This window comes from Alternaria hordeiaustralica, assembly GCF_023758085.1.
Source record: "Alternaria hordeiaustralica strain BMP 2776 chromosome Unknown scaffold_40, whole genome shotgun sequence".
In the NCBI taxonomy this organism is placed as follows: Eukaryota; Fungi; Ascomycota; class Dothideomycetes; order Pleosporales; family Pleosporaceae; genus Alternaria; species Alternaria hordeiaustralica.
Genome location: NW_026056812.1, coordinates 88979 through 111354, shown reverse-complemented (window position 1 = coordinate 111354; position 22376 = coordinate 88979). Strand labels below are relative to the sequence as shown.

General features: G+C 52.4%; 5 protein-coding genes across 5 annotated transcripts; 1 reads left to right on the top strand and 4 right to left on the bottom strand.

The window, feature by feature from the left end:
• Positions 1–325: 325 nt before the first annotated feature.
• On the bottom strand, positions 326–3525 carry J4E84_010380 (uncharacterized protein; the record flags this gene model as incomplete). The annotated part of the gene is made up of 4 exons (XM_049392935.1): positions 326–568; positions 620–1424; positions 1663–2992; positions 3048–3525. 4 exons carry the CDS (start codon positions 3523–3525, stop codon positions 326–328), a joined length of 2856 nt encoding a protein of 951 aa, XP_049239329.1.
• Positions 3526–8302: 4777 nt separating this feature from the next.
• On the bottom strand, positions 8303–9145 carry J4E84_010379 (uncharacterized protein; the record flags this gene model as incomplete). Its single annotated transcript, XM_049392934.1, has 1 exon — positions 8303–9145. The coding sequence occupies one exon, from the start codon at positions 9143–9145 to the stop codon at positions 8303–8305; it is 843 nt and encodes a 280-aa protein (XP_049239328.1).
• A 1780-nt stretch (positions 9146–10925) lies between these two features.
• J4E84_010378 (uncharacterized protein) lies at positions 10926–12419 on the bottom strand (the record flags this gene model as incomplete). Its single annotated transcript, XM_049392933.1, has 1 exon — positions 10926–12419. One exon carries the CDS (start codon positions 12417–12419, stop codon positions 10926–10928), a length of 1494 nt encoding a protein of 497 aa, XP_049239327.1.
• A 4874-nt stretch (positions 12420–17293) lies between these two features.
• J4E84_010377 (uncharacterized protein) lies at positions 17294–19670 on the top strand (the record flags this gene model as incomplete). Its single annotated transcript, XM_049392932.1, has 3 exons — positions 17294–17336; positions 17476–17781; positions 17842–19670. The coding sequence occupies 3 exons, from the start codon at positions 17294–17296 to the stop codon at positions 19668–19670; spliced, it is 2178 nt and encodes a 725-aa protein (XP_049239326.1).
• A 902-nt stretch (positions 19671–20572) lies between these two features.
• Positions 20573–22105, bottom strand: J4E84_010376 (uncharacterized protein; the record flags this gene model as incomplete). Its single annotated transcript, XM_049392931.1, has 1 exon — positions 20573–22105. One exon carries the CDS (start codon positions 22103–22105, stop codon positions 20573–20575), a length of 1533 nt encoding a protein of 510 aa, XP_049239325.1.
• Positions 22106–22376: the final 271 nt, after the last annotated feature.

The window sequence follows — 22376 nt, the reverse complement described above, 5'->3', positions numbered from 1 at the left end:
GGAGGCGGTAAAATAGTACTTGTGCGGTGAGGTAACGATGGGCTGCACTATTCACGTCGTCTCTTGGTGCGATGTATGTTGGTTGACATCAGCCAGAACGTGTCGATGGGGCGATGTAGAAGGGGGCGTGAGGGAAGTAGATTACATTCAACATCAACATGGCAAGAGCACGGTCATTAGCTGGGAGGAAGTACATTCGGTAGTGCGGGCAAGTGCACCCAGAACCTTTCCGTATCTGCCACAACTGGGCAACGGCTATCTAGTTGTTCTCCAAAACACCGTCGTAGTCCCCAAATGTAGTACTGATATCGCGCCAAGAGTAAATTCAATCGGCAAAAATGTCGACTTCCTCGTCGTCGTCCTCGCCTTCCCCTTCATAATCGCTGTTTAAGAGTGCGGCCATGAACGCCGCGTCGTGCTCATTCAACTTCGGGACTGCAATAGCACTTGACTGCTTCCTCCGATCATTCGGAGGTCCACCGTGTACCGGAAGGCTCGCATAGCCCACGATGGTATCGGTGAAGCGCTCGTCGTGGCGGAAGCCGCGCCATTTGGCATAGCAACGTTGCTATTGATGTGAGTATACCGAATTCATAGTAGTGATTTGTTTGGAACTTACAGCCGGAGTCATCCAGGAAAGCGCCTCGTCGTCGTCTTCAAGCGTAGCAGCATCGGCGTAGCGCATCTTGAGCGTCTGCTCGCAAGCGAAGACGTACTTGGCGCGGAACATGTCTCTCACAGCCTGCAACTTGCCCTTGACCTCCGCGGTACCGAATCCGAGATTGTAGATCTTATCCCAAGGAATACTCTTGCCGACATCTCCCCACATGGCGGCCGCCATGCGTTCCGGGTCCTTGTCAAAGTCGCCCTGCCAAAGAGCTTCGAGCTCAACCGGGGTGAGGCCTTCGACGGCATTGTCAGCATTTTCAGCCTGCTCCTTCCACTCGCAGATGACCATGGCTACTCTGGGGTAGATGAAGTCGCTCATGACCTCGGCCTGGAACTCCGACTGATAGTCCCTTGTCCGCTTTCTAGCGCGAGCAAACTCATCGGACGACTTGTCGCTGACCCCGCAGCCAGCGAGCAGAGCGATGGCGTCATCATCTGCGAGCTCATGCTTCAAGATATAGACGATCTTGGCGGCAGGCTTCAAGGTCGAGCTCAGCATCATGATGTCCTTGCGCGGCGGTGAGGTACCAAGGAATGGCTTCAGCCAATCGGCTTCGCTTGCCCAGTCGATGCTGTTCGGCTGGAAACTGCCGTAGCTGCTTCGTGTCTTCGCGTAGTTGCCGGCGACACGGCCGCGGTTTCGCACGATGGTCTTGGTGACTTTTCCGGTGTCGATCTGATCGGACGCCTCACCTTGCCAGGCGGCGGCGGCGGGCGCGTAGCGGGCTCGGACGAGCTTTGCTGCTTCGAAGATACTGTGTGCAACCATGTTGATGCGACGGGCGGAGTGGCGACAATGATATCAAGCGATGTGTGAGAAGGAAGAGGAAGGGTAGTTGCAGGTCGGAGTCGATATTATATACTGCCTAGCGCAGTGAGGTTTTCGAGACTGTGCTGAAGGTGAGAGCGAACTCGCGGTGACGCTTTTTTCGCTGCCTTCACCTCGCCCTACAGCGACTAGTCGCCGCCGCGTTGACCGCAATTTGCTCTTACATTGTTCGCCGAGAGCTCCTCCTCTTCAGTGAGCCGTGTTGCATGCCTGCACTCTTCCTCCTCGGCGTGTGGGTAGCCGCATCCTGGGGTAGAGGCTCGCACATCTGCTCAAGAGAACCCAGCATCTCAGGCTTGAGGACCCACTCCCCCGACTCTTCGTCCCGCACATAAGGCTCTTGCAAAATCCACTCCCGCCACTTCTTCATAACCTTGACTACATGCGCTTGACTGGCTTCAAACCATTCTTCATGCAGCCTACCGCAGCCTTCACACTGTCTTCGCAGTCTACACTCCTTCAGCTCAGTGTGTATAAGCTGCTCGACGCGATGAACATGCGGCATCACCACCTGACTCTCTATACGGGAGTGATAGTCGTGCTTGCGCTTGCACTTTGTGTTCCAGCCTTTGAGCCGCGTAGCCAGATCGTTGGTGTACCCGATCTTGACGATGCCGAAATACGCCTTGTCCCAGAAGAGGTAAACATGACCCGGAGTCAGGTCTTTGGCACCCAATGGAGAAGCGGCTCTTTCGTAAAGTGCAGAGAACACGGAGAGCTCCCGGACTTTCTTTGGTTGATAAGGTGTAAAGCCCGATGAGCATGAGAAAGAGAAGCGGACAGTTGCCTCAGTGGTTGACACTCTGAACTTGGGCTTTGTTGCCCGCTTGACTTGTGTAGCTGGCTTAAATGTTATGACAGTGGTCGTGGGTCGCGCAGCATGATTTGTAGATGCTTCAAGGTGACTGATCGTGTTGACCCATCGCGTAAAAGTCGATTGATCTTGTTTCGTCATGTGTACCCTGCCTTCAAGCTTGTTGCGCAGTTGCGATATCCTGGATCCACCCTCAATCTCGTTCAACGCCGTGCCCTGATGCGTCTTGCACATGACTGACTGCACGATCGTCTTGACACGGCGTAGCATACGGCGGTAGTCTTCTTGTCTCTTGAACTTCGCGATATCCTTCACAGCGCTAACAACATCACGACGCGATTCCTGAGGCTTTGCCATGTGACTGCATCGTTGAGAGGGGCTCTTTACGAGGGACGCGGGGCAGTAGCCCGGAGCGCTGGCCAGCCTTGCATGAAGATCGTGTGGGACGAGTTGTTCTAGTAGCTTCGAGAATTTGCTGTCCAAAGGCGGATGGATGCGACCTTGGGGAGATGTAACGATGGTTGTCTCTTCACGAACAGCGGTACGTAGAGATGAAGCGACTGTTGTGGTGGCGGCTGTCTTGGAACGTGTTCGTGAACTGACACTAGTATCCTGCGTGAACACGAACGTGGGGTTGCTGTTGTATTTGACGGTAGCAGCCGCGACGCTTGCCTTGGAGACTGTGATGTGTTAGTCAGATGTGATCGCTATCAGCTTCAAGATGTCTTGACATACTCTCTTCAAGCACCAACGTGACGCCTCGGAACAACTTCGGTTGGAAAGGGTCATCCTGTGCCGCTGTCTCCTTTTCCTGGAAAAAGGGCTTGGGAATCGCTGGAGTCACTCCAACGCCGAAAATAGGCTTGGGAATTGGGGTGAAAAGCAGCTTTTTAGAAGAATCAGGGGGTGTTGCAGGTGTGAAAGGCGTCAGGATACTTCGTGGAGAAGCGCTGGTCGTCCGCTTGGTGGGCGTCTCGGGTAGATCCCACATATCGTTGAACCCTGCCGGAGACGACGTGGTCGATACTGTTGACGCTGGTGACATCCAGGAGATCTTGTTAGGGTCTAGTACGGATAGCACACCACGGCTACTCTTCTCTGAGACCGGTGTGGGTAGGAACGTAGCGCAGGGCTTCTGGGCTGTATCATACCCACACTTGGGTGTCGGCAGACCGCCTGGTTGGATGCTAAGATCTTCAGTAACGAATGTCATGATGATAGCTCTGAGAAGACACTGGGTAGCGTAATCGATGGGAAAATGTAAGAATTAATAAATGAAGTGGGTGAGATGGATGGGTCGTTTGGTGCCAGCAGAAGCTGAGTCCATGCCAGTATATATCCTCAGCCTCGCGGAGCCAAGTGCATTGCCTGTGACCACCACACCTACCCATCTCGCTGAAACCTTCGAGGTACTGCGATGTCAGCCTCAGTCGTTGCAGTGGCATGATACGAGAAGCGCATGGGCTGCGGCAACGTCCATCCGCGTAGACATATTACCATGATGGGCAGGTGTATTCGCCTCGCAAACGTCCATGAATGACTCGAGGACAAGATGGATTCGCAACCATGTGGCTTGTGAGTTTTGGATCTTTGGTGGCTGCATGACCCGTGCCGCAGAGCCGCAGGTGGTTGTCTTGCTCAGCCTACCACAACCACAGGGTATGAGAGCTCATCGTTAACGACCCTCCGATGAGACTGTATCTGGAAGTCAGTCTCTTCCGCGATGAGATTACCTGTTGAAAGCAGATTTGGCGCCGGTGATCGAAAGACCGGAAAACGGATCAAGGACCTCGAACTGCATCCTCTCGCAATAATTTGGGTAGCATTTTGGCCCCAATCAGGAACAAAGCTTCGAAACCTCTCGCGTAGTATGTCGATGGGTGGACTGTAATTCTACCAGGCTGCATGCGCCATTCCAGGCTCGTATCGTGTTGAACGCGTTCCTACCATTTGCCGTCTTTCGACCAGGACGTGGGGTTTGAAACAAACGTCGTGATCTTGCCGTGGACCGTGCTGAACAGCGCGCCGTCGGCGAGCCTCACACAGGCGATACACATCGAGATAATGCAGATTGAGCGGCAGGTGAAGCATCGGTAGGCATGCTGACAGATTTTCTGAAACAAGGATAGATGCAGTGAAGTCCGTGAGTACGTCGCGTTGAGTGTAGGCGAAAGCGAAGGGGATGGAGGTTTGTTGTTCTCGGGGACGCGTCGTTGGCGCGTGCGGGCCGCCACGTGGGACGGCAACCGCCGCGGATCGGCTCTCTACAGCTGGAACCCTAGTCACCGCGCGCATCATTTGTGTCAACGCGACAATTACTGTCGTAATAATCCCTGCGAGGACCAGTCATGCTCTTGATTCAAACGAGACGAATCAACGATGAGTTTCGCTCATGGTGTATGTCTTGAGCAGTCCACGCGAGCCCAATCCTTCTCCAACATTCCCCTCCAGCAGTCCGCGGAGCAGGCACGACAACGAGAAGATACGTCATGTGCCTAGACGTATCGAAAGCCTCGTACCACATATCCCTTACCAGCCCTGTTCTGAGTAGTATTGCAGCACCTGATCTTAGACCGCCTGACCGTTTGTCAGAAGCATCCAAAATTCCACTGGCTAAACTCTCGCGGCCATTGCTGTCGAGTATCATGCACTGCCTCGAGCCCGACTGATTTTGAACAGATACTGGATACCACTCGCATTGGAGCGTGAGCACGTAAGCGGGATCAGTGTTTTCCTTTGAACCTAGATCGGTCCTTTGAATCTGGATGAACTGAAAGCATGGATCCCTCATATTACCCAGCGCTTTGAACCGAACCGCAAGATCTGTAGAGATCCAACTCCAGGAAGGGGTTGAGAAAACATCATTATCCGATCCAGAATCCTGCTGTTGAGTGTCCTGATCGATTGGGCAATACCACAGGAGCTCGTATCCCAAGTTCTCTATCCACATGCCCGCCGCATAGGTATAGCCGGTATTCCTTCGGAACATGCTTGCAAGACCTGACAAGGCGGGTAGCTTGTCAGAACGGTAGGTGAGACGGCAGCGCGAATACTCCGAGACAATGATCTGCCAGTCTGACGGTGGCGAGACTGGGAACGAGGGGTTGTCATCGAGTGGCCTAACGAGCGGGTCCCTTACTTGGGGGCATTCAAAACTTTCGTAGCGATACGGAGTAGCTTTGCGCATAGCTACTCGATGATTTCCTTCCCGCGCTGTATGAGCGAGACACTCCCAAAACATCTCACCGTCGCTGTAGTACAGCAGCCTTGGCGATAAAAGACGCTCTTGAAGTGCCCATGCCCTCTTGTAAAGTGGCGCAGTCTGGAACACACTTTCCTTGGTTCTTTCGTGGTTGTTGGAGTTGATTGTACCGTGTGACGCCGCCGCCACCAATGCGCCGTCGCGCGGAACTAGCATACCGTGATGGCAGTCCGGGGAACTGAGCGCATAAAGCGTTAGATACGAGTGTCGGTAGATGTCGCCCATTTTTGCCGCTTCTTCCGACCAGTCATCTTTGCAGTCTTGGAGTATACACAGGCTGTCTATCCAAAGGTACTGTATGCCTAGCCTCCGAGTCACTTGGACTGCATCACGGTAGAGCTCAGGAAAAGACTCCATTGGTATACCCCGGCAATGTTCTTCGAGTGTGCTAGTAGTCGTGATAAGAGGCTGCTCACCTCCCCAACAATGACTCAACGTCATGTACAACGCTTTGCGACCATCGGAGATATGTAGGAATGGTGTGTCTGTATGGACGTCGATTACCCGCGTTGGTAGTGGTGTCCGGTCACCTTGGTAACAACTGTGGTTCATATCGCACTTTCCGAGCCACTCTTTGACCAAACCGAAACTAGATTCCGAGGACGGATCCGGGGCGATCTCACGAGCATGCAATCCGTAAATGTATGCGATATAGCCTGATGTGAGAGATTAGCGCTGCTTAAATGCTGATGCTCTTGACATGCTTGCCGTACTCTTGCCTCTTAGATGATCCAGAAATCCGTCTCCAGTCTCTGTCCGCTCAGCAAACCATAACAAGAGAGAGTGTGAAGGAAGCTGCTCAGGCCGATCAAGCGCCGGAGGGTTTTGACGATCGGCTTGACACTGTGAAAATTCCATGCATATTGCACGGCAAAGCCAGCAGCCTTTAGTACCTTCCTCTTCCAAATCTGCCAGATCATCGAAATGTCGCATCCTTGATCCTTTCGGCCATGATCTCAGGGCCGTACACTTCTCGCAGAGAACCAACCCGATTATCGGTCTGGTATAGTTATACAAGAAGGCTGTCTCATAGTCCGGCGTGAAGAACTCGATGATCAGACAGTGAATGACCCTGACAATGGAATAACAGAGTCTACAAGGAAGGAATATAATCCCTAGTTGGATGCCCACTGAGGCACACAAGATTTCAACAAAGAATGGAAGGGAATCGACAATCATTATGGTACAAGTGGTTATGTGTCAGCTATAGATGGTCAAGAAGAAAAGATTCCGTCGAGTGTAGCCCTCATGATGTCGTGGAGGTACAAGCGTTTCAGTTGCTCACACAGCCCCTGAGGCAACCTCAACTAGGTTAGAAGTGGTTGAGATGATCATGCAACAGTTCCAAGCTAACGAATGTGGCTGCGCCTCACCGGAAATCCTATTGAGGCGCAGCCCGCATGATCTCTGATTGATCGGAGCGCAATACAGCATGACACGATAAAGCTCGCGAGCATCAGCTCGGCTTTCCGGTACCGCGATACAGCCTTTGTTAACCTCGGGAAGCTGCATACTGAGCTTCGCTTACACTGAAGAATTTGTTGAAGAGCGACGGTCATCTCCCACCCTCAATGCCGGTCTTTTTCACAGCATTGAAAAACCACGTGCGCGATCTCTATTCGCGATGGCGATACGATATTTACGTGCACAATCTCATGCTCGGAGCTATTGCAACAACAGTCCTCTTCACAGCCAGTGGTAGGAAGCATCCCTCACAGTATGATAAGAGGGTATTCTAGTGTGTTAACATGCAACAGCACAAGCAATCGATCGATCTATCGATAGAAGGAGCTTTGGCGGCTGGGACGATCACCCAAACTCGGAGCGATGCTATAAGCAGGAACGTATAGCAACGCTGCTAGCGTTCTGGCTCGGTGTGCTTGGTATAGACCAATGGTATGCGCGTCACTGGATCTTGGCTGTGTTCAAGACTGCTACTCTGGGTGGTTTGGGTGTATGGGCAGTCGTTGATATAAACTTGTGGATTATTGGCGGGGTCTATGGTACTCCAGGGTGTCCAGGCGGTAGCAAGAAAGAATGGCTTTACTGAGAGAGCTTGTACACCATGTAGTGTAGTACTTCGCTGCGATAAATCGGAGTTTACTTGATCGGGTAGGTACCCGGGTACGTACCTAGCTGGTCATCGCGAATTCTGGAGTGCACACTTCCTTACTGCTGACGTTCACCCCTGCTGCGCGATCCTTCCCAATATTGTATTGCTCGTGTCGGCTAGCATTGGGTGCCTGAGTGTGAGAACTTGGTCGAGGGCGAAGTTGATGGGTTTTAGCAGATGCGCGTGCGCCAAAAGCGGGGCCGTCGGTGAGCTAATTAGGTATGACGGCTGATTGCCCTTCCCCCCCTAAATTGTGGCGCCAAGTTCCTCGAAAACCTTCCAGCTTCTCCAAATATATCTTCAAGGAACACTTCATCGTTGTATCGTGCGCAATTAATCTTAAAGTGATTTGCGATGTGGCCACTTACTTGCAGAAACAACTTCGCAAAGTTACGCAACTCAGGCAGCCGCTGACGTACGCAGCATGTCAAAAGCTATTGCATGCTACCCTGTCCTCCTAACATCAGTAAACGGCACTCGAAAGACGAAGATGGGACTATTCAACGTCCGTTCGCGACTAGATCTAGAAGATGCGTATTTCAATGAACGAGTTGTCGATGTTTTCTGACGAGCACGTTGATCTCCCGGGGTAGGGCAGGTTCTACGAACTCGACATCACTCTCCAGAATCTAAAATTCCTTCAACCACTTCATACGCCTCCTTGACCACAGCCCTGGTCTCTTCGTCGAACCTATCCTCGTCCGTGCTCAGATCCCACAGCCTCTTCTCCCATAACCCCCACCGCTCTGGTGTCAATCCATCTTGACTCGGCCACAGCTCTGTCTCGTCATCCAGTGGCACCGCAAAGTGCTCTCGTAGCTCCTCGTGATCAGTATTCCAGAGCGCCCAGCCTCCGTCCCGTAGCCATATCGCCGCGACCCGTACGTCCAGAGCCCGTACTTGCTCGAGTGGTATGCTGTGCGTGTTGGATTCAAGCTCCGGAGGTGCTTCGTGTACTCGTTCGAGTGCGTATCGACACGCGTAAAACACCGTCATAGGATAGCCCAGACCTGTCTGTCGGCCATGTCTCATCAGTGTCGCTGAGAAGATGCACATGCGGAGGTATAGCTGGTCGGGTCTAATCCTCATCGTGCTGCCAAATGGATCTTCTTCGGTGCCTGGATCGCGTATACCATTCCCGTTGCGTCGTCCTAGGAGGATAGAATGCGCATCTCCCCAGTACATATCAAAGCCAGGTAACTCCGACCAGTGTAGTTGGCCATCGTGCTTAGCTTTATCACACAACCGTAAAATTTTGGGCCTCGAGGGCGGTTGCGCGCGAATGGCGTCTAGGAGAGCGATGTGAGAGTCGTATGGTGGCGGACAAGACGTGACGGCAATGAAGAAGGCGTCCCAGAGCTCCCATATTGCTTCATCGGCGTAGTAGCTTGTGGCGATAGCATCGATGATCTTTTCCACCGAATGACCAAAGAGCAATGGGTAGTCTCTTGATGACATCGTATCTTGAACAAGCGAAACGAAGCGACTTGGCGGGGTGCTGCCTGGAATATCGAGGATGCTCGTCATTCTGGCCGGAGTGCAAACTGCAGGCTGAATGAATGGAAAGCAGATTCGCGATGCTGGGTATCTTATCCCCTCTAATGTCGGTCTTGAAGCGATCTTTTAATGCGAAAAAGGCATCAGGCGATAGTTTCGTGTATCATAGCATTTCCAAGGTCGGACCCACAGGCAACTGCAGGCACGTGACTCGCTGGACCATGGTCGAGCTGTCCGATACCGCTTCGATGCGGAAGGTGGCGGGTAGAGATCAAGATCTCGGAACTCCAGAGAAGCTCACAAGGAAGTCGCGAAGGCTGACAGTCGATGGAATACCGACTGGTCCGTCTATGAGTGCTTACTACGCCCGATCACTCCAGTGCTGTCTTAGCGGGTTGCCCGTACCCCCACGCGTGTCGTGACCTCTTAGGTCATGTAAAGTGCCTGTCCAACAACTAAATGTTCTTCAAATGAACGGTGCTAAGGCTGGGGTGATTTGCATAGGGGAGTGACTGAAGCCCTTCTGCGTGGGAGCCAAGGATCTAGGACTGACACAAAAGCCTATCGAAAGATGATACCTAGGTCCATGAGCAAGCAACTATGGGCTCTGATGATGAATCATAAAGTCTAGAGCGAGTAAATTCCTCCGACATGTCAGACGATAGTCACATTCTTGTACGCCCGTTGCCCGGCTTCAGAAAGCAACCACTCAACCATCGACAGCATCAAGCACCTCATCGATTACAGCTCCCACCAACATTCTTTCGAGCAAGCCAAGTTTCTCACATCAGACGAAGCGACGGTCTTCTCCGTCGAATTGTCGACCAGCGCATGTATAAAGAGCGGCGCAATCTTCCATCTCATGTAGCACATAACCACACAGCACAATTACAGCAGGTCTTCACCCCATACTTATACTATCAATCATGCAGCTACAAGCCCTTCTACTCACCATCATTGTCACTTTGGCAGCCGCCGCTCCGGTCGCAGAGCCTCAGCGCGGTGTCCCTCATGGCAGTCGTGGTCTAGCCATCCGAGACGCAGAGCCTCAAGTTGTCGTTCCTGGCGGCGGCTGCCGTCTAGCTGTCCGAGACGCTGATCCCCAGAAGCGTTTTGGTGGAGGCCGCGATTTAGCCTCTCGGGATGCTGATCCCAAAGAACGATTCCGTGGAGGCGGCTTTCTAACTACCCGAGATGCTGAGCCTGGAAGGGTAGGCGGAGGTGGACACAATGGTGTACGCGCAGTTGCGGAGAGAGCTACCGTTCCGCTTGCGATCATCGAAACCCGCGCAGTTCGTGGGCCAGGTGGACACAATGGTAAACGCGTGGTTGCAGAGAGAGCTCCTGTTCCGCTTGCGATAACCGAAGCCCGTGGAGTTCGTGGACCAGGTGGTGGTAATCCCTAGATGCGCCATGTCCCCTTTCCAGTAAGCAATACCCAAGGCACAGTTAAACTCACGTTCTCTGGAAGAGGCTAACATGTCGCAAGTAGGAATGAAGGGCCTCGATGAGGGAATGACAGTTGGAGCCAGCAGAGCAGAGACTGTTTGGAATGTCGGTGACATGGTATTCGTTCATTGAACTCAGGAGGACCGATTGATTGTGTGGAGCGTGTACACTGTCACTACCTTACATTGGTTGCGCTGTTAGTCAATACTAGCTCAGCGAGAAAATGATACAACATGCGTATCTCATCAGACTCAAGACGTGCAGCAGTGAGATGCTTTGCACATGCGTTCGCTTAAACTCGTTCCTTCTCAGCCTCCTCCAACTCCACAGTCCAGAGATGATACTTCGACCTCGCTCTAATCCTCGGGCCAAACCGGTAAAACAGCCAGGGTACAGGTGCCATAACCAAGGCGACGAACCCCAGGGTACTACTAGCCCACGGCGTCCCCATCTTAACATACATCTGTCGCGCAAACAGCGGGAAACCAGCCGTGAACAAAGACCGCATCACGGCATTAGCAGCTAATGCGCTTGCGGAGAAACGACCGTAGCAGTCGGTCAAGTATGCATTGGTGCCCAGGAACAACGTGACAAAGCCTATGCCAAAGGGTATACCAGAGAGAATGCATACGATCCAGTGCGTCGGCGGATTCGCCGTCCATCCAAACCAGAAGAGCGCCACGGGGATGAGCCACGCTATGATGATAAGATGAGGGAGTCGTGCTTCTGGCTTTGGTCCTCCAAGTTTCTTGACCCATATGCCGTGGATGTCGTTGATCCAGGGTGAGCTCGCCGTTGCGATCGCCATGCCGAGTCCAATGCCCAGGAACGATAAACCTGCAATGCCTTCACTCCAATGGCGCGTCTGCCGGAAGACTACTGGGTAGGCGGTGAAGTCGAGGTAGAGGATGCCCCAGACGAAGGCTGAGTACAGGCCTAAGACGAATAGGATGGGCTCCGTGAAGAGCATGAGCCATGGGCGGGTTAGGTTGGTGAGGTATTGCTCCTTGAAAGATTGGCGTCGGGGCTCGATGCCTGCTTTTGCCATTTTACGTTCTAGCAACGTTGTTGTGTATGTCTCGGGAAGGAAGAAGAGCATCGCGGTATACACGATCGCGGCAACGATGGTCACGACCCAATAGAGCCATCTCCAGTCCAGGTGCTGCGAGATGAAACCTCCTGCCACCGGCCCTAGGACTGGACCGAGGGAGCTGCCCATCGTGAAGAGTGCGAATGGCACCGAACGATGGCTTTGGGGCCAGATGTCTGCTAAGCATCCGCCGCTGTTGGTCACAACGGGTGACCCAAAGAACCCGCTGAAGAACCGAAATGTCAGAAGAGCAACAAGGTTAGGCGATAGCGCACAGCCGATGTTGAAGCAGAAGAAGAGGAACATGGTAATGCGAAAAACAATCTCTCTTCCCAATGCTTCTGAGAGCGGTGCGAATAACATTGGGCCCGAGGCAAAGCCGACGAGGAATGTCGTTACTCCTAACGTTGCGACGGTCGGGGAACATGCGAATGTTTTGGTGACGCCAGGGATTGCCGCGGCGTGAATACTTGAGCAGAAGGTGATATTCGCCGTCATGAAGACGATGACCATCGTCGCCGTCCATTTCTTTCGGGCGGGCCAGTTGAACGGGTGCTCCTCAGGGTTGAGCTTCATTTGGGAGGGGCCATCTTGCATGGCTTTATCGTTGAGCACTGCCTTCTCTTCTGATCCATGCTTTACGGAGGGAGGGATGAGACCTTCAGGGTCTTGGATAGTCGTGCCACCTCGATGCATGGTGGACGACAAATGATGAGAAAAACGGGTGTGCAGTGATGAGCGGAAGACTTCGCTAAAGTCTGGCATAGCTTCATTTATGGTCAGAGGTCGGTCACCAATATAACGCGGTTGGAATGTAGCAGACAGATGAGCTTGAACAGTGGAAGCATTTGCGGACGTGCCAAGCTCTGTATACAGTGACTCATATCGGCGTGGCTTTCAATCCTTGCAGCTCGGATAGTGCGCCACCGATAGAGATGGGGCGACATGAAGGTACCAGAGCCATGCATGTTGTGAAGGCGGTCAAGCATGCCGTATGTGAATCCTAAAGGAACTTTAGTCTCAATGCAACAACTAAGGATGGACAAGGTAGCTTCGATGGAAGGCGTCCGGCGACTGGCATGTAATTCAAACACGCGATGCACTAAAGCTGCAATGACCGAATGAATGGTGCTTGTCCAGATGACAAAGGATGCGGCAAGGGACTGTCGATGCGCAGACTCGCGTCAGGTCCTCAAGCTCCAATTACGGGCGCTAACGTAACCCTGTGGGGTATCTGGCGGAGCTGTGTGCAGAACAGACAGTCGATTATACGTGTTGGGATAGTACGTAAGGCTCCCGTCCCGACGTGCGCGCGCTTACTGTGCCTCGGGAAATCGACAAGGGCTGATTCTAGAACGACCTTCGGCTAAGCGACCTATGCGATGCCGAATGAGTACATGAACATTGGTGGAAAATCTGCTGTGTCAAGGTTGTCAACGGCGCCCTGCAACAGTTATGACAGCCTCGTCTGATCCTTCGCTGACATAAAGACGAGTAAGGCGCAGGGCGTAAAGTCGGACAGCTGACCAACGTGGAAGGAATGGCTGCATCTAATGAGGCAGTCATAACCAACCGTTTCATTGCTGCTAAAGACATGCTGAAGCCTCCTCGAGTCCATACTGCAAGCGCAAAGATGTTTCGCTCGGAGTAGTGCGCGAAGGACGGAGTAGCTAGGCATCCGATGAAGAACCAAGCCTCGTCAGCCCTTCGCCATGCGATGCCGCGTTCAGCTTCGAACGGCTCCACACCGCACTAATTATTCGCACTGTCCAGGTCGCAGTAGGAAGAGCGGCAACGCGCTTGTCATCAAGCTCATCGATTGAGGGCGTCGACCCTCCTCTCGATTCCGAGACAATGTAGCCGTAGCCCTCTGCATAGCCGATGAACCAGCGGAGTTTATAGTCTTTGACTTCGGGTCCATCATCGCAGCTTCTTACAAGCAATTGGGTAGGCGGTAGGTTCACAGCGAGTGCAAACAGTTGCGCTGGTTCGGTATACGTGGGAGAACGCGTCGAGTTGCGCGGCGCGCGAATCGTTGTGCCGTGTGCTTTCGACGTCATCGATGACCGTAATAGTCGGAGATTATCGTCGCACTCGTGCGTACCTAAACGTGTCTTCGGCTGCTACGTTGGGGGTTGAGTGTGTTCTTCGCGGGGGATACGCGCCTCGCGGCTTGGGCATCGTAGCTGTAGATGGGGTCGGTACTTCTGACATTGCGGCGTTGGATGTCAGAGTGGAGATCACGTAGTTGTATGCGTGAAAGTAGAAGAGACAATTCGGCTCTCAGATCCTGTTGCAGGTGCTGCGATACATGTGCCGTTGTAGTTCAGCGTGTCGCGTTCCCTTGGCGTTCGTCATCGCGGAGCTAGCTTGAGCACGCGAAAAGGATCCGGTTAGCGCGTGCGACTAACGTGAAGAGGTCTCTTTAGCCGTTGAGCGTCGATCTCTCAATCAAGGAGCTATGAGTGCCATGTAGCCGTACAAGAGTGCGAATGAAGCGCATAGCAGAGAAGTGCTGGGATGCACATGCTTCTTCAGTCACAGTTCTCATTCCAGAGCTTGTCTTTACCAGGCCGCAAGCACAGCCACCGACACACTCATCTCCACCAGGCAAGACTCCGACACACTCATCTCCACCAGGCAAGACTCGGATTCGACCAACATCTGTAAGATTGCTTAATACATCCTTCCGCGAGGCTGCATAATACGACATCTAGCAGACCATTAGCTCATTATCAAGTAACGTGCAAGGCGTAGGTACCAACACTCAAGAGATGTGGAAGGAACGAGTGAGACCAATGAGCCAGCAATGGGCCAGCAATGGACACGTAAGCCGACTTATAGAGAACAGTTCCATTAGAGAGCAAACTGTACGCGTATCGTTTTCTGCTTGATGTGTGCTCGTTGTACTCACGTTCTTCACGAGTTCGTGCGGCCTACCCGACGCTTCAGCGAAGCTCGCTCAGCTTTGCCTTGAATTTTATACTAATATTAACTCTATCTCCTATCTGAATGCGGGTGCCATCTCTGCCTCCGGGTTCGTCTCGCTAGGGGCTGCTATGCTGCTACGGCCGCCCACACTACCACGGTCCTAGATGAATACTAACGGTCATTCACCATCCTAAAACTCATTGCTTGACTGCGAGCGCTAGGTTTACCATATACTGTTGCTACTGAAGGAGAACACCGCCTATTCTTCTCTTGTTGCCGCTTCTGTCCCCACTTGACAATATCGCGCAACTTTCTTGGCCTTTTGCTCTCGGCTCACCGCACAACCACGTTTTGGTGTACAACACTTGTTTGACACACAGAAATAACGTATTTGAATCAACTATAGTAGTAATCATGTGATTTGGACAGACGCGAGTCCAGCTCGCCTGGTCTGCATCTCCTCAGCTTCGCTTGCGTTGTAACTGCAACACGAAGTCCATCGCCTTTTTTGCGAGATTTCTCGACTAAAGCGTCCATGTCTTTGGGGTTGTGAAGTTTGGCATGTTTCCTGAAGCTATCTAAGCGATTCCACACCTTGTAGGCTCTCACACACCCCAAATGAGCGCACATGAAGCTTTGCCCAGCCTCATTGTGTATTGTATTGAGATGCCTTTTACGATCCGCAACATTTTTGAACTGTATTCTACATCCATCGTGATAGCACGAAAGCCTGCTGATCGAATCGTCGAGATTTTCTATCTCGGGTTCATTTGTTACATTGGAAATGGAGTCAAGGTCGATTGCAGCCCCGTTGTCAGACCAGCACGAATCGAGATCCATATCATACTGGGTGGGTAGTTTATGGGAGCTGTCCTCGAGATCAAGGCACAAGTGGCTGCCTGCGTCAACAAGCAGCTGAGTAGAATCGTGTGATCGGGACCAAGGTAGCGGTTCAGCGAATGCATTGGGCACAGGGTTATGACCATGCGCAAGCGGGTATACAGAGCTATAGTAGCTCTGATAATCGTCGAGCGGCATCGAGGATACCGAGCATGGAGTGCTGAATGGTGTGTGGTCGATTGGCGCATTGTAATATCCCGGGACATATGCAAACTGATCGTACTCGCGGAGCCCAAGAAGTGGATCGAAAGCATCGCCTATGGCCAGCGCCCTACTTGATTTCGAAGCGTCATCGCGAGCATCGAACGCACTCAACCCCGTCTGTCCTGGATATACATCCGAGGAGCATGCCGAATCTTTGTACTGGGGCCATCTCAGCCCGTCGGTATGGACCAGCTCTGCCGCCAAATCCATGCGCATCGCATCTGCATCCCAGTGTGCCTCAGGACTGTGTGTCTCGTGCTTCATGCGTGAAAAGCTCGTGGAGTCCGAGGAGGGCCATACGTGGCTGGCATTGCTCGAGTAGCAAGGATAGGCAAACGGCTCATTCGGATCGGCGGGGCTCGCTTCCTGTCGAAACGCTTCTTCCGAATATGATTGTAGGTGGTCGAAGTCCATCGCGGTTCTGTGGAGACGTAGTCAGGCGGGGATGCGGAGGCTGTGGCGGAGAGGACACCTGCTAGCCTTGGCAGCTAGATGTGCCAGGGTCCGCGGGATCGGAGCAGCGGTGCGCGTACGGTTCGGGAACTAAAGTAAAACTCCACAGGTGGGTCGAGATCGGCGAATTCTACAACGTATACAACATCTGAATAGCACCTAACACTGCACTGCATGCAAATCTGCTGCGTGCACGGTGCCCGCAAACTGGCATCTGAAATCAACGATTAAGGCAGAGATTGCAAGGTTTGGTCTGAGTCAAGTGACGTCATCGAAGAGTAAAACCGGGAAGCTGACTGCACGGGCAGTATATGACCTTTGGAGTTGGCGACACCACAGCACGTACAGTGATGAAAATACGACTGATTACAGTACATCATGATCAAATGTACTCGCGCATATAATACTGAGTCTTTAATCACTCCAATGTTACGTTATGGTGATTAACACCGTTACTGTTAAGCGCAGTTTGCCGTCCGGAACGGGGTGCGTGCAAAAGAGCTGATAAATTTTTCGCCCTCGCGATACAGTCTGAACGACGAACGTGGCGTTGGACTCGTGTAATTGTCTCGGTCAACTCGTAAGTGCAGTTTGAGTGCCTACTATGGGTGACAGGAATCATGTGCCATGTTGGCTAGGTATGTCAGCCCGACTAGCCTACCAAACAACATAATGCATTCTCCTATACAATCTTGCGCTCACAGTCAACCTTCAATCTGAGCTTCAACAAAGAAATGATTGTAGAGCGTACCAGGCGCTTATGACGCAAGACGTGGTGGTCTGCCGTCTAGCGCTAACGGCCCCGACTGGTGCCCGCTGGCGACGGTGAAGCGACTGAAAGGCCCGTGCAGCATTGGCTCGAGTCCCGGTGGGAGTGGTGGCCACTGTCTGGGCCACCACTGTCGTCCCAGCCCACCACTCGCAATCACAGCACCGCATCAGCACCTCCCGCGTTTTGCTATCCTCGTTCGCGCTTCATGTGGTGAAAAGTAATCGCACGTTCCGCCCAAACTATATTTCCAGCGTCCACTGCCCTACTTCGTGCTCAACAGCGGCTCGGGTCTCGTCGTGCATTATCCAAGATGACGCCCGGACCTCAGGCAAACGCCTCTGCGGACTTGCTAGGTAAGTCATCACCGCTATGCTCCCTCTTCTACAACAGATTGTGCTTTGACGCAGCGCCACATACTCAACAACGGCGTCCCTTGGAGAATCCAACTGTAGTGCGCGTGCCGGTGTAAACCACTGGACTGACTCGTCACAGAGGAGCCGTCAGACGGCCTCGAAGCGCAAATCGAGACGATGCTGCAAGCAACCTACAAGACAACAGAAATCCAGAGAATCGTATCGGAAATCGACTACTTGACGCGCAAATTAAACTACGATACGACGAAGCGTGACAAGGAGAGGAAAGAACAGCTAAAGCATCTGACAAAGATGTTTCATCATCTGAGGACGTCCGCTGCAATCGCATGCGAGAAAGAATATGACGGGTCTGCTGACTACTGGGCCGATTTATTCCAGAAAGTGAGCGAATTCTTCCAGGAGCCAGGCAAAATCGAGAAGTGGGGTAAGTGTCAGAATTCACGCCATCCTCACAAGTCCAATAAGTTACTAACTGTTGTCGTAGTGCGTCAACAGTACAAGCCGAGCGAGACCACTCAGAGCAAAGGCTCGCGTTCCTCCGGTGTCGACTCCTCCTCGCCTCCGACTCCACCGAGCGAAAACGGGAAGCGGCCTCCGGAGCTCGAGAGCGGCATAGTCCATGGGAAGCCCCTCCGTAACGAAACCGTGGGGTTGGATAAGAGAGGACACCTAGTGGAAGTCGAGTGTGTCAACACACAGGGTGTAGAGGCAGCGCCGCCACGCTACGCCGACTCCCTTCGGAACGATCTCGTCACAGCTAGCTATGACGAACAAGTCTGTGGCACGAGCATGACCTCAGGCGCTACTGTCAAAAGCGAGCCAGCCAATCTTCTTCAGAGTGACCGCACAATGGATACCGTCAACGCGGACACCGCTTCGCAGAGCGAGCCCGCCGAGGACCAAGGCGACGATGTCGATTTGGTCAAGGGCGTTGCCCACCTGGGCTTGTTCGGCAAGAGTGAGCCCGAAGTGGGCGGAGTCATTGGCCGCCATGCCAATGAGAACAAGCTTGTCCAGATTGAATATGGCGTGAGCGGCGCCATGCAAAATTGTGGTACTGACGCAAACTCTCACCAGGTACATCTTGGCGTCGGCAATACCACGCAAGGCGATGCTATTCAAGACGAGTGCATCCAGGACGAAGGTGTCCAGAACGAACCTAGCCGAGACAAACCTCATGGCAACAGGCTCACCGAGAGCAAACCTGTCGACAATGGACTTGCCGAGGAAGTCTCCATGACACACAATGGCCACAGAGACAAGACCGTCGAAGACATGTACAACACCAACAACACTGTTCAGACCACGTCTTCCGGGAGCGAACGCATGGTACACACTGCTGCTGGCATCATCGACATCGCTGAGGCCGAAGCACCAGCGAACGAAGCCATACACATGGAGTACGACATTTCGGGTGTAAAACTGACGGACTCCAAGTCCTCGAGTCGTTGCCCAGCCAGTGTTGAGCCTCGAGAAACCATTCCCGGATGTAGTGTCATAAAGCCCAGGCGCCTCATGGTCAGTGTCCCCCTGAGGAAACCCATCAACAGCAACGATGGACCACACATGCTCGATCTTGTCGGCTCCGCCCAAACTATGACAATGGATTACTTTGAAATCCAGAGCGGGCCAGGAACACAGTCCGATGCGATATACAGTGTTCAGAGCAGAACATCCGAAGATTTCGCTCATGGATCTGCCATCGACGATGGTAGTTGTGCCCAAAGTCAGCCTGCCGCAGCCGCATCATGGCAGGGCGAATTCGTCGATGAACCGGCCGCGCGCCATAGCAACCGTGATTTTGCTGAGTTTGGAGCCGTTGAAGATACTGTCAATCGCGAGATCTCGCAGCGCGAATCCTCAAATAGCAGCGTTCCAGACAGGGCATCTCGTCAGCTTGGGCTAGCTAGGCACGCAACGGCTGAAGCCGAGCCTGCTTCGACGAAGCTTGTTGGCAGCGACCAGCCTGGGGAACTTCGTATAACACGCCATACCATGTTGTCGGTTATTGACCCTGATCTTACGACGGATCATCTTGCAACCATGCACCCGATGTTGAGTTCAGGAGAGACTTCTCCTATATCGCCCAGGAAAGAAAGTATGTCCGATGGGGAGTTGGAGTCTGGTTTTCATGCTGGCTTCGGTCTCCGTCTTTCAAGCAGTGTGCGTCCGCTGGAGGTTTTCTGTTGGCCGAGTGACGAGGATCGCGGTCCGTACGTTGTGGTGATGTTCGAGAGGCAGCTTGGGCTGAGCGCAGCTATCATCGTCATGATCGGGTTCTCGCTCTACTTTGCCTATCTATGGTGGGTGTGAGGCTGGTATGAGAGGTGTTTTGATATCTGATGTTCCTAGATATTGTTTAGTATTGGCCTAGGCAGATGGGATCACGAAAGATGGTAGATACGACTTACGAATTATGATAATGAAACAAGGTCAAAGAAGAACGTGAGGGGCGATTTCGCGATGTAGATTTGACTCCACGCTTTGCAGCACTTTGACAAACTCAGCGCATGCCTCAATTGAGCGGGCATTCCTCGACTATTACCCATCTAGAAGATGGGGATATTCGCATAATGCATCGGAAGCTAGTCCTATTGTGGACGGGACTCGGCTGAGCTACTAGCCACTTTCGGACTGAAGACGGCTGAGCTAATGTCTGCCTTGTTGGGGCGCGCTAATGTGTCTGGTCCGAGACGCTTTGACATCGCGTCATGTCCAACCTGTGTGGCCACATGACACCCCCAAACGTCTGCCCTGTGGCTGAATGATGCGTTAGCAGGGCGTTTCCTGTTATACATCGAACCTGAAACTTCCACGTACATCTCAAAGACATCCGGTGAAGCCGGGTGCGTCTTCCGGTTGAGACACCTATGGCACGTAGCTGGGTGGCGTTCCCAAGAGGTGTATACCTAGGTAGAGAAGGTGCACCAGACGAGTTCGCACGCAAAAGTGTAGGGAAGATCTATGCAATCCGCGAGCCGGTCAGTGAGGTGGCCGGAAGCAGTACCGAGGTATTCCAGAAACCGGCGAAGAAATGAAGGTCGAGGAGCGTGTCAAGTATTTTTATCGCCAGAAAATGACCAGATCTTCATATTGTTGAATACACACTTCTCTTCCAACGCCTGTTAGGTGGGGTGAAGCAAACACATCGCATACCCTGCCCTATTATCATTGCAAGATATAAGGAAACCGATTTACAGTTATTCCATCCTACCCTAACGTACACGAGGTAAAGCACCAATCGCCAAATCGTTCACTCTTCTAGGGTTGTCTAACTCTTGAGCCGGAACATCCATTTCAGCTAATCTGAATAGCAGACCGCATATTGACTTTGGGTTGGATGCCTGCTTCTCGAACCATGCCCAGGCCGACTGCAATTTCTCTTCAAGAAACGATACATCTGCACCGGCAAGACAACGTTCGCGTTGAGAATCTCCTAGTACTGCGTTCAGCCCAGTGGTTTCAGTGTCTGTTCTATTGACCTTGGGATTGTTGAGATATATCACTGCTGCTTCCGGGCCGCCCGCAAAGGTCTGGAGGAGTATGAATGCGTCCATCATGATGCGACACTGTCGCGCAAGGTCAGGCTTCTCATTCAGTTGGCGTTCCGGAAGCAGGTGTTCAATAATGCAAAACGTTGTCAAGAATTGAGAATTAATGGGAATGATGGGTCTGAACCTTCGCAGTCTCTCCTGGAGTTTCGTCTCCGGAGCCAGTGGATATTGAAGGTCCTTGAGTTCGTTACGCACGGCCAAGCCGAAATTCTTGTCAACCTTCTTCAGAAACCGGAACAGAATATCAGCCGCAGGCGGAGAAAAGTGCTCCCAATGAGTGACAGTGTTGTTGTCGGTGTCGTTCCGCTCGAGAATGTCGGATTGTCGCAGGAAGTTGTTGAACTGGTCGACATGTTCCCACGGTTCAACTGTTCTCTTAGTCACTGACTCGCGGAATTGCTCAAGAAGGAGGTCGCCCGATACGATCAAGCCGTTGAGAGCATCGAGAATCCGCTGCTCCGCAATCGTAGGGCGACCGTATGCGTGCGTCTTGTACAGAACGTCATGGCCAGCTTCAGCCCAAGCATGTCCAAGAGCTGAAACAACTTGAATCTCGATCCGATCGCCCCTGCTGTAACGGTATCCCCGTGTCGCATATTTCTCTGGCATGGGAGTCCGATAGTGATCTGCCTGATAACCAAGGTGCCGTTGAACGTAGATGTTGCGAGCACCATCCTTCTTCTTCATGGGCCTCGAATCAACATGTGGTTTTTCATCGATGGTGGTGCCCCAGATGTCAATGAGGATCTCTTTCACCTTCTGACGTTGAGCCTGGTTAGGTGTGTAGAGTACCACTCTCACACCAGCCAGGTCTACCAGATCGTCATTTATCTCGGCTACACTTTGATAAGCCTTTTTGCCTTCTTCCTCTTTTCGCTGCCAGTTGCGCAACTTGAGCTTCTCAAATACGCTTCTGTTCTCTTTAGCTCGCGAAGTTACCTTAGCAAGTATTTCTTCTTTGTTCACGTCTCTCGCGTCCACAAGTTTCTCCTCAATCAGACTTTTCGCTCTCTCGGCGCATGCCTCCCAGTGCTCGCGTTGCTTGGAGTATCCTTCAACAAATTCATCGATGACATCCGATGAATCATCCCAAGTCTCTACACGTTGAACTAACTGAGCGAATCCAGGGTCTTCCGAAGAGTCTGAGGTCCGCTCGGGTAGATAGAATGACTGCTCGCCAAATTTACCCGTCATGACTGGGGAGAGTTGACGGTCGATAATACAGTTTTAGGGCACGCAATAACTTTGAACCATTAGCAAACCTTCAATCTCGCATGCGTAGAGAACGAATCTCATGAAACTACTAGGAGAGACTTAACATACTGGAATGGAACGGTGTAAGATTTCGAATCACAGATATCGGCTAACCGAAGTTACGTCAAGAATCTGAAAGGATTGGAATCGCGACAAAAGCTGAAAGCCTCGGCATAGACAGGAACAGAATTTGGTATATGAACATTTGGGC